Genomic DNA, 17,504 nt, shown 5'->3' on the forward strand with positions numbered 1-17,504 from the left:
AATGTTAACTATTTATCAGTGACTATACTGTAAGAGTATTTGTCAGGTAGTCTTTATTGCCTTTCCTGGCTTGGACTTTTAGTTTTGTTATAACTCAAGCACACACAAAATGTTTCATTTTTCACCTACTGGGAATACGGGAAAAGAGTATGAGTAACAAACTATTGTAAATAGCCTACGGAAGTTTGTGTCATGATCCAGAATGCACTGAAAGATGGCGTGCTACAAAATTGTATTACAGTTATGATATGAATCAACTACTATACATCTACAATTAAGGTTTTGTTTAATAGAAAGAACATTTATATGAAAATGTGTGTCCTATATGTTTTCCATGTGTTGTTTTGTTGGCCAACAAGATTTGGTGCATAATTTTGGTTGGTTCATTACATTAGAGCTAAAGCAAAAAGGCGTTATGTTTTGAGAGAGAATCAGAGTTGTGTAGGCTTCACATTTAAGGGCTGATGTGTCGCTTTGCATAACATCTATTTTCAGAGCGCTCCACCACAGGTTGTGCGTTAACTTTCCACCCACAGCACCGCGGTCCCGTCCTCCGCATCACTGAAATGTCACCTCTTCCCCACATCAAATCCCCTCCCTCTCTGACACTCTTTCTTTCCTTCCAGCAGTGAGTCAGTTCAGGGGGTTGCCTACTTTAAAAGCACTGCGACAATACTGAAACCATTTGGCCTTTTTTTAAAAGCACATTATTAGAAAGAGCACTGAAGTAAAAAAAAGCCAAAAAGGTACAACGATGGTCACTGTAATAACTCATAACCACAAAACTTCCTGTGTGACGGATCAGCTCAGTTTTAACGGCACAGAATTCTCTTCGGCTCGACGCAACATTTTAAGCACTTTCCAAATTTACTGTAAACAGATGTAATAATCACAGGTTTGACAAAGACAACAAGAAGTGACCTACTCTCAAAGTTTCTCAACTTTTAATACTGTTAAAGAAATAGCTTACCCAAAAATTAAACGTTTACGAGTTACTTTATTATGGTGAAGATATTTTTGTAAATGATGGGAAGCACACAGTGAAAGTCAATGGGTGTTTGTTCATTTATCAATATATTGTTGGGTGTATCCAACACCAATCCTAAAGGTGCTGGTTTGGACAGGTGCCTTTTTTAACTTTGGACTGCATTTTTTCAGTACTGGCAGATTTTGACCTTTTTTTCTCTCAAGTTGTGTTTATTTAGGCCGTTTCTATCAGTAACATGCGTTGCCCCGCGGTTTAACCCACAGACCGGCCTTTTAGATCACATGTTTCTTTTCGGTTCCCATATCTCAAATAACATCTAGATGACCACATGCCGCAGCCACCCGGAAATCACAAAACCATGGTAACGTACATAGCAAGCGTAATGGTGACAGATATGGCAACCAATAGCAAAACCACTGCGTTTTACTGATTTAAAGCACTAAATTGTCTTGCTATAAGTAGCTACTAACCCAATTTAAAGTACAAAAACAGACACAGAAGGCTGGTTCACATTTTCTATTAAAAATAATTTATTTCTGGACGACATATAAATAATTCTTGAAACACATTACAGATAATATTTGCTGTGAATAAATACCAAACAAAACAAAAAAACAAGGCTTTTCATACAATAACTCTATTTGAAAGGTTGCACAAAATGTCTACCGTCACCTATAATTCCTCTATTGTCTATAACTGGAATGTCACACTATGTACTGTAAGTCAGAAGTACCTTTCCTAATTCCGGAGCAGCTTATATGAAGTATTGTGCAATTTTGTGACGATCTGACTCGACAGATCCAGTAGCCAAAGAGCAAAATCTCTTGTATTTTATGAGACGATTGCAATTTTTTGAAGCACATCTGTGTATGGGCCCACGTGAATCTATTTCTCAAGCAGACAAAGCTAAATGCACTTGCACGATATTGGACTTCAAATATGGGAATGTGTAACACAGACAGTTCTTTATAAACCATATGCCACAGGAGCTAACAAGAAGTATTTTTAACATCTGTGCGGATACTGCAGCAATATTCAAATAGAGAATGTCAGTTTGTGCATACTAAATGTATGCAAAGAATAGACTGAGGCGTTGTTGTGTGTTTCACAGGAGAGTAGTGCAACCAAAAAATGTGGCTGGTCAAGAACAGCAAACAGGGAAGTTTTAACATTGGGTGTGTTCCTATTAAATTTCTGTTTGGTTATTCATTCAGATGGGGACTTTAGTCATCTCCTACTCGTCAGAGCTACTTCAGTCGACACAGCGATGCCCTTCAGCTTAATTCGATCGGCGCGAGAGGTTGGGAAGGTGTCAAGTAACTCGGTTTTCATTGCACTTAAGGAATTTTTCGGCCACAGGATAAACATGTATCCGTTCAATAGAACGGACCAAGTCATATGAAGGCAAGCAAAAGTGAAAAATAGTTTCGAGAGAAAGAAGGACTCATGAAAGTGATCAATGCTAAACAAAAACATTCTGAAAGGCAACAAATCTGTACTGCTCGCAAACATCAAATGGCGCAGCAGTAAATGAAATCCGAGCTCTGCTTGGCGAGCTCTCATTGGCACTTAACCTACATTGTATGAATAAACTATCAAACGCTGTCCTTCGGTGGCCTCCGCGTACCCTGTTCGTCTTTATTCCTGTACTTCCAAAAGGCCTGTCGGCATACTGCAGTCCACAGTGGCGATTTTTATCGGACGGATCGTTCTTTCAGTAAATGAACTTTGGTCAATTCTCTTGGTGGTCTAAATCACTTATATCTGAAGGCATTAATTATTATAGTACGTTTTCCTCGCTTTTTCGTTGCAATTGTTTGCAATTTATTACCCTGTTCAACACAAACAACAGATGCCATAGGTGTGACCCGATGTGCCACTGCACGTTTTTAGTTTCTTTATACTAACGTCCCACATTTGTCCTGTACACATGATACAAATGACCGTAAAGTGTTTCTTGAGAGGTCACCACCGGGACAGGTGGGGAATTCTGGACGAAAATGTTCCTTGCAAGAGCGTTCATCGGTATGCCGGCTAGCGTGCGACCGACTGTCCGTTTCGCAACGGTCACCCTCGGTAAACCTGTTTAAAGTGGTCACATTCATTGCAGTAGCCTTGCTTCTCTTGATTGGCGTAGTGGTCGCAGCCCTGCGTCTTGCAGCGCTGTTTGCTCTTCTCTTTGGGTGCCTGGGCACGTCGACCCTCTCGCTGGCCACGGCTGAGACAGTCGGGGCAGAGGTCAGTGCAGCCTGGAGAGAGGTTCTTGCAACCGCTACGCCGACACTGCGCCTGGTTCAGCACCGGGGGCGGCCGGGGTTTCGAGGCCCGCTGGATGGAAACAACGGAGATTGCGTTACTTTGGCAAAACTTTGACAATACTTTGATGGTTTAAAAAGCAGCCCATAAAAGCGCTTACTGTGACGAGAGGTGGCGAATGAGAACCCCTGCTAGCGGCTTGGTTGAGTCTAGCGCTCTGCTCCTTCACAAAGCACTTGTTGCAATAACCCTCTAGCATGGCCTTTCCCTCGGCGCCACAGCCTTGACCCCGGCACCGCGGACAGTTCTGGAAACCTGCCTCAGATGTGTGCCTGGGCTGGACAATAGCGGGGGTGGCTTCTGCACAAAGGAAGGAAAAACATGTCTGGTCAACACCTTGATTTATGTCTGTTATAATGCTCTCTCACCAGAAAACATCTTCACAAATAATACATTCAAATTGTACAGGAAATAACCTTCATACTTATTTGTGGTGTTATAAATGTGAATTTCATATTTGTGCAAGAGTATCACACTAAAACAATTTCGTGTGACCGACTGTGGAAGAGTTTTACTTACGATGATTGGTCTGGTAGTCTAGATAACATATAGTGCAGAATCCCAGCTTCTCTGCCGTCCCAAAGAACTGGCAGCCAGAGCGTTTACATTGCCGGGCGGCAGGTGTCCGCCAGGTGTGGTTGGTGGTGCCGGTACGTTCTGCCTCCCTATGCAGTGCCCACACCGAGCCCTCCGTTCTTGACTCCTGCTGCTGGGTGTCACCCCTCTCAGAAGTGGCAGTCCTCTGCATGCAGGATGGGCAGAGACCATTAAATATCCTAAAGACTTCCTGTCGACACATGACACACCTCTCCGTGTCGCTCTCTCGCTCTCCTTCCCTTTCCTTCTCTCGTTCACGGCCACCTGACGCCCACTGTCCGTGACACCAGCCGTGAGAGGGGCCTTGCGATGGCCCGTTGGCTGCCGGTCTGTTTTGTCTCGCGTTAAAGCACCGTTCGCACAGGCCGTCGTGCTCTACGCTGAGCGTAAACAAGCAACCAGGCGTCTTGCACTTCATGGCGTGAGTCTCGCTGTAAAGGCTTAGGCTGGGGGCCGTGGGGGGTGCAGAACGGGGACTGGGCAGCACGGAGCGCTCCAGCCGTCCCCTGTTCTCCTGGTCCGAGGATGAGGTCTGATTCGAGGCGGAGACGGCCTCTGGCTTCCTGCCGGCCTGGCGCTTTTCGAAGCACTCGTGACAGTGTGGCTGAGTGTCCACCGACACGTAGAAGGTACAGCGGGGCGTGGCACAACGAATCTCAATGAGAGACAGCTGGGACACGGAGAAGGGAGGGGGACGCTGGGATTGGGGTGCCCATAAAGAATCCTTATCCTCTTGCCAGCGCTTGTACTCGTGGTTGACCAGCTGTAGGTAGTCTTCCATCAGGTTCATGTCCTCAGGCAGATTGCCTTCATCTAATCTGATGGAAGAAAGATTTGAGGTTAAAAACGAGACACACTGGACATTTTAACTTTTAGGCACTGAGATCATACAGGGTAACACCTACAGAGTTTTGCATATTCTTTAATCCAATACTCCCCAGGGCTCTGAACCGGTTCAAGGAACGAAAACGAAAACCGGAAACGAACGAAATTTTAACAGGAACAAAAACGAAAACGAAAACAAAATCAATTTTAATCGTTCTGAACAGAAACGTTTATTTAAAATTACCATTAACCGGTTAATAACGTTATTTTATCGTTTTCTTTAATATTGTACTTATCAGTGACCAATCATGATTTGAACAGTACAACATGTGACTTTGACGCATCAAGCGTGAGTGACTTTGACACATAGCGTGAGTGAAATGCCCGCGCAGCAGTCATCGAGTCTCCGGCCCGATAGCATTTGTCTTAAATAACCACAAAGCTACCCATCAAATGTTCAGAGGTATGTTTAAGTTAAAACTTGCTTGGAAATATGAAGATGCAAACTATAACTCAAAAAAGCCAGGGGACTTATACCACTGTCAATAACTTTTTAGATGGGTCGCCACCAAGAAATTCCTTTTCGTTATTATTTTTCTTACGACAAGCTGTCTTAACAAGTCTGTCTGCAATATTGAAGGATGTGGGGGAGAAGAACAGTAGCCGGGAATCACTGAGGTAACTTACAGAGGCACATTTAACATAAACATCCAGCAGAGTATGCTGCGGGTTCAACCAGAAAAAGACATGGTTGAAAACGGGTCGTTTTTTCAGCTGTTTATACTTAAAATGAATGCAGGTATTTCTTTTGTGGTTTTAACAATTAATGAAATGTTGAAGTTTAGTTATATCATGTGTTATGTTATTATTTTTGTGTGAAAATTAGTCTGGATGCATGCATTTGTTAAAGTATAGCCTGAATTAAAATAACGTTATTAACCGGTATTTTTTCTAAGTAAACCGTTTTCGGAACGTAAATGTTCAATGAGGAACGCAAAAACGGAAACGTTAAAATATCGATTCTGCTCGGAGTGAAACGATTGATAATTTTTTTCGTTTTTAAGCCCTGATACTCCCACAGGTGCTCTATAGCAGTGCTTCCCAATCCTGGTCCTCAAGGACCCACCTCCAAAAAGTTTGAGATGTTTCCTAATTTAAAACACCTCATTCAACCAATCAGCCTCCTTCCAAAATGGTAAACACGTTTCCCTAACAAGCTGATGAGTTAAATCAGGTGTGTTAAATAAGGAGACATCTAAAACTTTTTGGAAGGGGGTCCTCGAGGACCAGGATTGGGAAGCACTGATCTAAAACAGTGATTCTTAACCGGTTGCCCACGTCCCACTGGTGCGCCTCAGAGCCCCATCTGGTGGGCGGCATAGTAGGGCTGGGTAATATATTGCATAGGATTGTCAAGTGCATCTCGTCAGTGAAGCTTATATCAACAATTTGATTTAATCCAATATCACAATGCATCGCTCCCTCAATTTTTGTATATTACTGCATGAGTAAGTCTGTCTCCTTCACACTTTCTTTCTTTCTGTCCTTCTTGTCAAAGCACCGCATTACAACTCCAGCTACTCTCTGTGCCTTTTGATAATGCAAGTAGAGACGCAATGTTTTTTAACATGTTAATTGAGTGCTTCACGTCCTAAAGATGTAAAAAAGTCTTTGCATTGTTAATAATCAATTATTTGTTTTTATGCGTCAATGCAGTAATCATTCACAGCGTAAACACTATTACATCCAAGTGTCCTAAGAGCGACCAGGTTTGCCTTACTCAACAGAAACACATTTATGAAAAGACATCACCTTTATAACAGTTTGTGTTTTAGAGCAAAACTTGCCCAAACCAACCTAAAGATTCCCATTGGTCATATCAACCACCACATTAGCAAACGTTGTGTGGTTGGCAAAAATAGTGCCCCAAAAACCTTTTAAAAGGGCATTAAATGTAAATATCATCTTGAATTAGCCGTAAAGCGATTATAATGTCAAGTGAAACGCTCATATTTTTCGTACATACCTGGCTGCAGTGATGATCTGGGTGGGATCGTAGCCCAGCCCAATAACAGGGATCTCTATAAGCATTAGATAGTCCTTTAGCAACTTGTCCTTCTGTTGTTGCTCTTTTTCTGTGAGGAAGTGCACTCGAAGTTCTTCAAACCCTCCTCTGCCAGGGTTTATCAACGGCACCGCACGGATTTCTGACGCGACACAAACAAAAATCACTTTTCAAATTCATCAGCCTTATAAACCTGTGAAAGGAGTACAGGAGTGTCTGCCATACCTGGGCCGCTGTCTTTGATGGTGATCAAGGGTGCAAAGTGCTGCGAGTCGTAGCCGAGCACTACGGGATATTTGTAGCACTCTCCTGGAGGCCAGTGTAAAGGCAGATATATACCTCCAACATTGAGCGGTGAAAAAGAGGAACCAGACTTCATACTCCTAAGTACTTGGTCTGTTGAAATGAAATTAAACCAAATTGTCAATTTATATTTGGCCTGGAAGCAAAGATGGGATATTATACTCATAACACAATACGATCATCTTAAATGTCATTTTTTCTTTAGTTAATATACACCCATGACGAATTGTGGATTTTATCTCAAGTTTTTCATTACTTGTATGAAAGTTTGGTGCTTGACACACAACTACATATTTAACGTTTTGAATTTTTTTATTAAACACAATTCCGCATGTACCTGCGATAACAATAATTGGCCTCCGTAGAATATTCGAGAGAACAAAGATGTGAATGTCCTCTAAAGAGTCAAACTGTAGGCCGTTACTGCTGGACACAGGAGAAGCCATTTCAACAATCTTTACCCATTCCTCCTCCCAGTTCTGAGAAAACAAAAACGAAAAATCAAAGTAAGTTCTACCTATATTACAACATATAAAGTTTCATTTGTCACACACATGAATAAGAGAGCGTGTGTATGATGGTTGTGAGGGTACATGTGTTTACCAAAGTGCTGTATCGAAGGCCAGTCTGGGTGAACTCTTGAGAGTGAAGCAGCTCAGTCTGAAATCTCATTCTGAAGTTACTAGTGTCAGTTTCTTTCAGCACCGCGTAAAGAGCCTTTCGCAGGACCAGGTCTGTGTCCTGAACTCCCAGCAGATACTGTGAGGCTGCATGAAGCAGACAATTCCCATCACCTAAACCAAAACAACACAAACACACATCCATTACACTTTAGTTGTCCCAATGCCCGCTTCCAAAAACCAGTGAACCATCCATATAAAAGTGGGACAGAACCTGACTGTATTATTGTACAACACACAATAAAAGTTTTTTTTAATGATCATTTGATAACTTCTTCGTATTGGAGCCACTGGAGCTATATATTGCTCTCTATATTAGGAGGTTATCCATAGAAGTGCATATTAGGATTTGGTTTAAGCTTTAAAAAGAGTCTCGGGACATAAAAGTATGCATGCTTTTGCAATAAATGGCAACAGACCACATTGCATGATAAACCTGCAGTACGTGTTTGAAGTTTTTAAAGCAATCCAGTTATTGTTATAACAAAGACACCCTTAGTAACACATTGTTGTACATCATACAATGGCAACAAACATACAATCTTTACTTTGCACCTTAACAGCAAAATCGAAAGGTTGTTCAGCTGACATCGTTGAGAAGCAAGATTAGGAATGAGATAAAAGCAATACAGGGGATTTCCACAGAGGTGCAAAGCTCTTTAAGGTATCCATTACAGCCAGTCGACCGTGTAGATTTTAAAAGATGACTATCAGTCTGCAAAAGCAATGAAATGAACTCTTTGTAACGCAGTGTGGACGCATCAAGTCAGCTAGGGACTTTTAAACGGGTTATAAATACCTCTCATTACTTCTGTAAATGAATAACGCCGCAGTTTTAGCCGTTAAGAAAGCTAATTTGAAAAGTACAACTTCAGCGTTTGAGTCCCACATTACACCATGCTCTGCAAGCGCTTGTACCAATGGCCTAGATTCAGTGTTCTTTCTGATGTTGTGCAACATGTGCGCGCACATACGCCGTTGTGCATTTGCATGTGCGAGCACGCTGCCGTGGTGGCGCCTGCGAAACACAACGGAGAGGAATTTCCCCCAGTGCTTCTGTGTGATTAAGTGCCGTAAGGGCTTCACTTCAACTTTTTCTTTCCCTTGTCTCCTCTTGACACCAGAGTCGTAATATAATGCGTCTGGACTTTCCAGATAGGAGGGGCAAAGCAGTACAGGAATGTCTGCGCTCGTGCCATCTCTAGGGCTGATAATAACCGAGACTTTAGTAACATTCATTATGGGAAAGAGTAAAAAAGGGAAGTCTGAACATATGATCTGGTTCCTGTTCTTTAAACTTGTGTCATTATTCAAGCCATGGTTTAGGCCTGCACCTGCAACCAACACACAAGGACTTGAGCTTGTAAATTCAGGGTGCTCTGTAAGAAATGGGTAAGAAATTTTAACTATTTGTACAGGGCATTAGAGCACATTTGCCCATTTTTGTTTTGTTGCACAAGAGTAAAATTGCCACATGAACTTTCAACTTTGCACAATCCTTTTGAAAGGCACCAATTCATTCAGCCGTAAGACAATGGATTCTTCAGCCCTTCTCAAAATCAACATAAAGAAGAGCTACAGGTAAAAACAGAAAGCTGAAATGTAGAAACTTTACCGAACCACATCCTTAACAACACAAACAAGTTTCCTCAAATAAAAAAGAAAGAATGAGAAAATCATCTATGTCTATTTGGCTCACTTTACTGTCATCTAATTACACAAAGCCAAAGCTAAACCTGTTTAAAATGTTTGGCCTAAACCAGGGTTCCCCAAATCTGACCCTGCAGAGTACTGCAGAGTTTAGCACCAACCCCTCCAAACACACCTGAGCAAGCTAATCAAGGTCTTCATCATCTCTAGAAAATCACAGGTGGGTAAGTTTGATTAGGGTTGGACCTAAACTCTGTAGTACTCCGGCCCTCCAGGGTAAGATTTGGGGAACCCTGGCCTAAACCATTGAAACTTAACCTGACACATATCTGACATTACGTCAATTAGATTAACTCAAGTCATATACAAACTAACTACAAGTACACAGGCAGAAGTTACATTCTTAGAATTGCTGTGCAGTTGTAACACAGCTACATGCGGATTCAAATAGATGAGAAAAAAGCGAAAGGATTTGTTAATAGTTTTAAACAGAACTTTGTGTTTAACTCTAGGTAGGACGCTTTTCTAAAAGCACAATGACATAACATCAGAGAAATAACACAATACTGTCTAACCAAATTTAAAATGTAACAATGAAGATTGCTTCTTATTTGAAAATATGGGCAGAATTCATGCTGTATGTCAGCCTAGGATGCTGTAACCTTGAGACAGCAAAAATATGGTGAATTTCTGAAATATCGCTACCAAAACAGGCCTGACAACAAGACAAATGTAACTTCAAATGTTACAATTCATAAATGTGTATGATACTTGTGTGATGTAATGCACACGTTGATCTAAAAATTGTATAATGTATTAAGTTAACACCAATCTTACATTCATAGTATAACATTTACACCAGTTCTGTCTTCTCTTTAGTTACTGATTATTATATTGTCATCCATTTCATTATTTTGCTTTTATAATCCTGTGTGACATAAAAGAAAAAAATATTTTTCACAAATCTGTGCTGTCCAGATCCCTAAAGCAAAGATTTACCAAAACACAACGAGAGGTGGCTATTGTATATGATACAACAAGATCTATATATATATTATCCTTAAACAATAATAAACAGTACTGAAATTACCCTGACAGATAAATTACAAATACTTCCTGTGGAAACATTTTAAATGCCTGACTATTTGCTTAAACGTCATGAGAATATACAGCGAGTGAAATCAAGATGGTGTTTACCTACACTTAATAAGTTACAGTAAATAGTAACAGTACAATGGAGCAACAATGGCAAGTACAGAGAAGTTTCCCCAGCTGCATTACTCATAAGACAAGAGCAGTGCGACCCTGGCCCTCAAAGTCATAAAGAACTCACAGTAAGCCCTGTGTGATGTGGCCACGCCACCCAGGGACGGATTATGGCGATGATGTGCCCTGGGCATGGATGTCTCAAAGGCCCCCTTTACCAATTTTTTGGGCAACAGCGTTGCACCTGTATGCACAGGGCTCAAGTGTCGGTTCGCCTCTGCCTGTATGCCCCATCTTACAGGATTAACAATGGCACTAATACACGGGGAGAGAATGCACACAATATTCTGTACTTTCACACCACAAATTGGTTTATTTATTTCTTACCTGTATCTGTCAACATACAACATACTGTACAACATACTCAATCAAAAAGATTCTGACCATAAATATTTTACATTTCTACATTTAGCAGACATTTCATTACATTTCATGTGTAACAGTCGTTCACCAAAGGCATTTAGGGGCTGGAAACAACAAAACTTTTAAACGCGGCTGAAAACGCCTTGAGGACGCCGAATGCCAGCTGTTTTTCAGCCGAGCGCTTTGGTAGCTTGTGATACTTCAGCTGTAAGCCGGTTGGTTGCTGTGATAATGTCCCGCCCCTCCTCCGCTGTAATTGGACGGCCGTGTGAGAACTGACATTGACGAGCGGAGATTTCACTCAAAGTTGAATATTTTTGAACTCTCAGCGCTCAGTGCGGAATAAACACAGAGCGCCGGTTTTCAGCGCGGACAAAACCCGCTAGCTGCTTGCTTATTTGAAAAACGCTGAGTTTCCATTGGAATCAGTTGAAAACATACGCTAGCCACGGGCGTAAAAGCTTTTTGTGTCCAGCTCCTAAAGACAGTGAATTCATACGTCCTTGACACATTTGTTCGTTTTTTACTCTTGCCATTAGAGAAAATGAACGTTCTCCTTCACAGTTGCTGACTGGCAGGGTGAGGAAAAGCTGTCCTTTTGTGCTTTTTTATGACTGATCAACTTGGTTGTGGTTTTAAACTCATTTTTGTTTTGGTTTTTGAGTAACCATCTTCTGCGCGTGACTTTTATATAACGCAATGCTTTTCACTCGCCTCTAGATGTCTCTCTCAACAGCGCAGCAATAGATTAAAATTATTTATTTGATTTATTTACTAGTTAATACTTTGCAACTGCAAAAAAACCTACATTATTCTTCAATATTTAACACAATTTTACAGAACATAAAATTAGAATTAAAATATTTATTTGAAAATAACAGACACAGTAAATTTGATAGGGCCCCCTGCTGGCCCAGTGCCCTGGGCAAGTGCCCAGTAGGCCCGTGCGTTAATCCGTGCCTGACGCCACCGACACTTCAATCAAATTATGTCTAAGAATTAAGATGGAAAAACATCAATGTTATAGTCCAATGAAAGTATTTACCATTTCTAGGGCAGCATAACAACTAATTGGAACTAATCATTTGCAGAATAAAAGCTTTTGTTTACATCATATAAGTGTGTATAATAATTATGTATATATAAATATACAAACATACATGTACAATTTTGAAAAAAAGTGTATATATATATTACGTTTTCATATTTATATATAATATAAATTTTATACAGATACACATGTAAATATTTCTTAAATATATACATAAATGTGTTATAAATAATTAATATACACATCTATATGTAAACAAAAACTTATTCTGCAAACGATTAGTTGTCATTATATTCTATATAATTTTGAAGGAACACTGCAAAAGTCCTATATAAAAAAAATTCAAACAGTCAGTCCAGGATTTTCCCATTTGCCCTGAAGCCTTCACGTGGCAAACAAGTACTTATTTGAAGTGATAGACAGATACACCTCATATTGTGTTAAACATACACATTGCAATTTAATGCCTGAAATGAGATGACTAAATTAACACTTATTAAGACAAATTGTTCTCAAATAAAAACAAAAATGCTAATCTATTGCCAACACTAGGTCTTGGATCTGACAAAAAGGATGAGTAATACTTATGTAAACCGACTTCAGTCAACACGAATAATCTCAAAATGGCAAAAAGTGGACAATTAATTAGCCTGGTTATTAGTTATAACTGCTCATAATGGACCATTTCACTAGAACATCTGACTGAGCATTGATCAAGTGTATCAGACCACTGACGTCGGTAATCTTTTGACAGAATGATCATAATGGGAGAAAAACAAATATTGCTTGTCGTTTCTGGGAACAAAATGGTGTACTTTAAATAAAATGCAGGAATAAATGTCCTACAGGTCCTAAATGAGCCTGTGAGCCATAATGCTAATTTTACTGTCATCTTTTTGCCATATTTTTAAAGAATTAATAATTCCAAAGCTACCCAACACTGCCAGGACTACGAAAATCCTTTAATTTGACCACAAAAAGCGAAACATGCTATAGTTACCGTTCGTTCTTAAAGGCACCAGCTTCTTGACCTCACGGCACCAGTTCAAGCGCTTCTCCTGTTCCAGCGAGCCCTGCATGGCCCGGTCCAAGATGGCCGCCTGGATGACCTCGCGGAAGGCCTGCGGGAACTGGCTCATACGGATCATCTCCAGGGTGTAGCGGTGCATGCTACGGAGGTGATGGAGCAGGCCGCTGCTGGAGGAGGGCTTGACCACATCGTTGGGAACCCGCTCTCGGATTTTTACCGCCTTCAGGAGGTTACTCACGAACAGGAACTTGGGCAGGAAGTTCTGGCCCTGAGACATGGCGTTCTGGAGTGGAGAACCAATCTAGCTCTGTGAAAGAAGATGTGAAACAGAGGCACCATTGTCAGAAGCGTTATTGAGAATTTGCACATCACCCTATAGGTGAAGAACTAAAAGAAACATGACGATGATACAGGGCAATCCTAAGGTCAGATGACAGAAAGGTTTTAAGATCTTTAACGTTACCAGTGCACCACATGATGAATTCGTTTAACCAAATCAGAACACGTATTATATAGCTTCAGACTTCACAAAGACCTACAACAAGGGTAGCGTTTATTTGAGATACTGTATGGAGAGCTCACTCACAACAGCGTTCCCTTTAAATCATCTACAGTGTCGCTGTTATCACAGTGTGTGTAAGCGAAACAAAGCAGCCGCTTCTCGCTGTTCATAAACACAAAGCCCAATGCGCGGACAATAGGCAACAGTGCGATAACACTGTACCGTCGGTCGCTGACGCTCGAATTACGTAATTCACTCGACAGGAGAGGTTAGACAATACAACGCTGTAGAGCCGAACGGAAGCGGCGGGTCCCCATGGCAACAATAGACCGTTTCCCCGTTGAAAGGTTTCAAATCGCCGATAAGTGACGTTTTCGCGAACAATGGCTGTCAAACGCGCACCGTTCGACAACGCGTCCGTCGGTACAGACGCGTGCGAGCCATTTAATATCGAGACAATACGGTCAAGCCAGAGACAATCGACCTCATTCGATTAAAGACGGATTCGGTGCGGACGCGATATTTAAGAGGCGACGACGAATCACACAACTCTCACCTGTTCAATATGTCGGTATCCGCCAACAAAGCCCATAAGATGCTCGTTCGGTCCACTTTAATCGTGCTCGTCCATTGCGCGTTCACGGATCCAGCGTATGTCAGTCCGCGTGTTAGAAACAAACCTTTCATCTAGTCGAAGCGGCCCGATTGTTAGACATAAAAGCCAGTGGGGGATTTCCATACGGTACTTTCCACTTTCACAACCCATCATAAACGCGCTCCGTATGCTATGCTCCGCTGGGCGGCGCTGGAGAGAGCGACGTATCACGCTGACGTTCTGTGCGTCCTAATGACGTAAGGTTTAACGCCACGCCCGTAAGTGATACTCGGGTGGATGCTTATTGTGGAAGTCCCGATGTGTGCAATTGACACGCCGGTATATGATTGACTTCCATTGAACCGATGTAAAGAATGAATTGAGCATTACAAGAAATTCAGAGACTCTTAGTCACCCTCTGAGGTACAGAGGTGTAGGCTACTTATGGGTCACTTGATAAAAACCTGGCTTTCCCAAGTTGGTCAGGTGATGTTTAAAGTAGACAAATAATGGGGTTTACCTGTTTAATTCCCCTGTTCCTCCTTCATCTAAAATTCGTACATTTATAAAGCTATGCCTTCACACAGGTAACAGAAATATCATATATATGCTGAAATATATCTTAAAATATGTTTACAAAAATACAATTTTCACCAATATATTTTTAGGCATTTCTTTGTATATTTTGCGATATATTTTCAAAATAAATATAACTTTAAAACATTTATATTCATATCACATTGGAAGAAAAACTTTCTTTGTGTTATAACCTGTAAACATAATTGGTTTTAAAAGCTTAAAATCAAATATATTTTTAACTGCAAAAATATAACTACTTATTGAACTATGATATGAAAATATTTTATGCGGTATGGGTTGTAAAAGTAGAAATTTATCTGTTTGTCCCTGAAATAGGACACATTTAGATGTTGATATATGTGGGTTAAAATTAAATATATTTTCAAATTTAAAAATATATTTAATTAAGCTTCACTTTCTACAAAATGTATTTTAGCATGTATTTAAAACACATTTTTGGGCAAATGTTTTTTTTTGCCATATGGGCATAGAGGAGGAAGAATAAATATTCATTTGGCACATCATAAGGTGGGTGTAAAGTGTACACATCTGTTTCTTAGAATTTCCCACCTGTAATAGTATACAATAAAAAGTGATTAACATTTGAATTCTTGTAATGTTTATTCATTCTTTATGTATGGGGTCGGTCATTCGCCCAGACTATCAGCCAATTCTTCTTAGTAATCAGGTATAATTTTCATTAATAACCATAATTTGATTATAATGTTTAAATAGTGTTGAATAAGTTTCGCAATGAACTCCTTTACCAAGTCCTGGGATCGGTGTGCCATTGTTTATACATCTATTTATGTTCAATTATAGACACCAACAAACAAAACTACAATGGTAGAGCTATAAGTGTAGCACAAATTAACATTTAAAGTCAGCATAAAATCAGAATGAAACTTTTTCCTTTTTAGTACAAATCTGTACTGTGTTAAGGAACTGGTATATGGTCGAAACCGCTGACAAAATTTACATTCCGATGATATAAGTCTTACGGTTTGGCATGTGAGCTAAAAAAAGTCTAGAATTTTTATGATGTCATCCTAAACTTCAGCCTCTCATCAAATTTCCTGTCCAATCAAATGCTCTCTAGGCACTGAAGCGTCCTGCCTGAAATCACAAGGGCCTGAAATGAGACACTTGTTACTTTGAAAACTGTCACAAAACATGTTAGGTATCAATTAATAGGATGTGGACACTGAAATACTTAAAAGTTAAGAAAAATATGTTGTCATCTTTTACCTGATGGTTACACCACACCATAGTTCTTTATTCTTTCTGGCATTCCAGCAACTAATAACCAGATAATGCACAAGTTAATCCATACACAGGTTGGAGGAGGGGCAAGTTGGCATCTCCAATTCTCCTAAATTGTATGTTTTTGGCCTGTGGGAGGAAACCAGAGTACCCGGAGTAAACCCATGCTGACACAGTGAGAACATGCAAACTTCACACAGAAAGGCCATCTGACCTAACTGGGGCTCAAAAAAAGCACCTTCTTGCTGTGAGGAAACAGTGTTACCCACTGAGCAACAGTGCTACCCTTTAAGCATGATTAAATCAAAACATTTGTTTTAAATGTTATACATAATAAAAAAAGAGATAGCCATCTATTGGAGAGGACAGTACTGGGCACCCCAACCCCACACTAAAGCCATCAAAACACATCATTCAACAGGACATTACCACAAATCTCAGCCCATATCAGGTCAGCAGCAGCAACCCCAGACTGCACCACATCCACAGACAGAAGAGCACCATCCAAGACCCTCACCAACAAAGAGACATCACTCCAGACAGAGGACTAGGAAGAGCCCGCAGCCTCCAGCATCCATCACAGAGCTCACCCACCCTCTGATGTCAATACACCACACTCAGCACCTCTTCCACTCTCCAGAAGCTACGCCCAGGCCCTTAAAGGACAAGGACAGACCCTATTGATGGAGATCAGACAGCTGCTGAACTACATCAGTACACAACTGACAGCATATACTTAATACAAACTAAGAATATAAAAAAATGACACTACAATAATATTCAAACATAGTGTATTAGAAAAGGATTGTTTGTGCCTTACATAGTGTGACACTACAGTAAGGACATGTCCACAACACTATACACTGTAATTATGCAGCTGGTTGCCAATAACTTACTGTAAAAGATAAAGACTGAAAATGCTTCATGTTCATTTAACTTTGAACAAACTGTTGCCAGTAAATAACATACATTAAAATCTACAGTAAGTTACTAGCAAACAGCTGCCAGAAATTTTGAGAAAGAGACTTCTACAACTCATCTACAGAGACCTGAACGCAAGAACAGAACTACAGCCGGACTTCAACAACACACAGGGCAGTAAATATATCAAAAAGACATTTACCCACATCCACATGATCATGTTGTCAATAAGAATGAGAATGATCTGCTTGTCTGATTGTCAACGGTACGATACAAGTAGTTCACTTTCTGCTCAGCTCTTGGTAAAAATCTTGATCTATCTACTCTTTTATCTGCGTTCCAAATTATTATGCATGTCACATATCAGTAAGATTTTAGCAAAAAACATTCAGGTTTTAAAGAACTTGCCTTTTGTTTTATTTCCAAAATCTTCTGGCCAACTGATATCAGTCTCAGACAGGTTTATTCATTAGTTTGCAGGAAGATCTTAGTTAAAAGGAAACCTACTTG

The 17,504-nt window shown here is 40.5% G+C and overlaps 1 protein-coding gene across 1 annotated transcript; it reads right to left on the reverse strand.

The window, feature by feature from the left end:
• Positions 1-1,494: 1,494 nt before the first annotated feature.
• On the reverse strand, positions 1,495-14,430 carry tnfaip3 (tumor necrosis factor, alpha-induced protein 3). The gene is made up of 9 exons (XM_065249671.2): positions 14,193-14,430; positions 13,105-13,441; positions 7,698-7,888; positions 7,432-7,573; positions 7,017-7,187; positions 6,753-6,933; positions 3,824-4,719; positions 3,405-3,604; positions 1,495-3,316 (listed from the first exon to the last, which is right to left on the reverse strand). Exons 2-9 carry the CDS (start codon positions 13,409-13,411, stop codon positions 3,056-3,058), a joined length of 2,349 nt encoding a protein of 782 aa, XP_065105743.1. The 5' UTR covers positions 13,412-13,441; positions 14,193-14,430; the 3' UTR covers positions 1,495-3,055.
• Positions 14,431-17,504: the final 3,074 nt, after the last annotated feature.

Source organism: Paramisgurnus dabryanus, chromosome 20 (genome assembly GCF_030506205.2).
Source record: "Paramisgurnus dabryanus chromosome 20, PD_genome_1.1, whole genome shotgun sequence".
Classification (NCBI taxonomy): Eukaryota; Metazoa; Chordata; class Actinopteri; order Cypriniformes; family Cobitidae; genus Paramisgurnus; species Paramisgurnus dabryanus.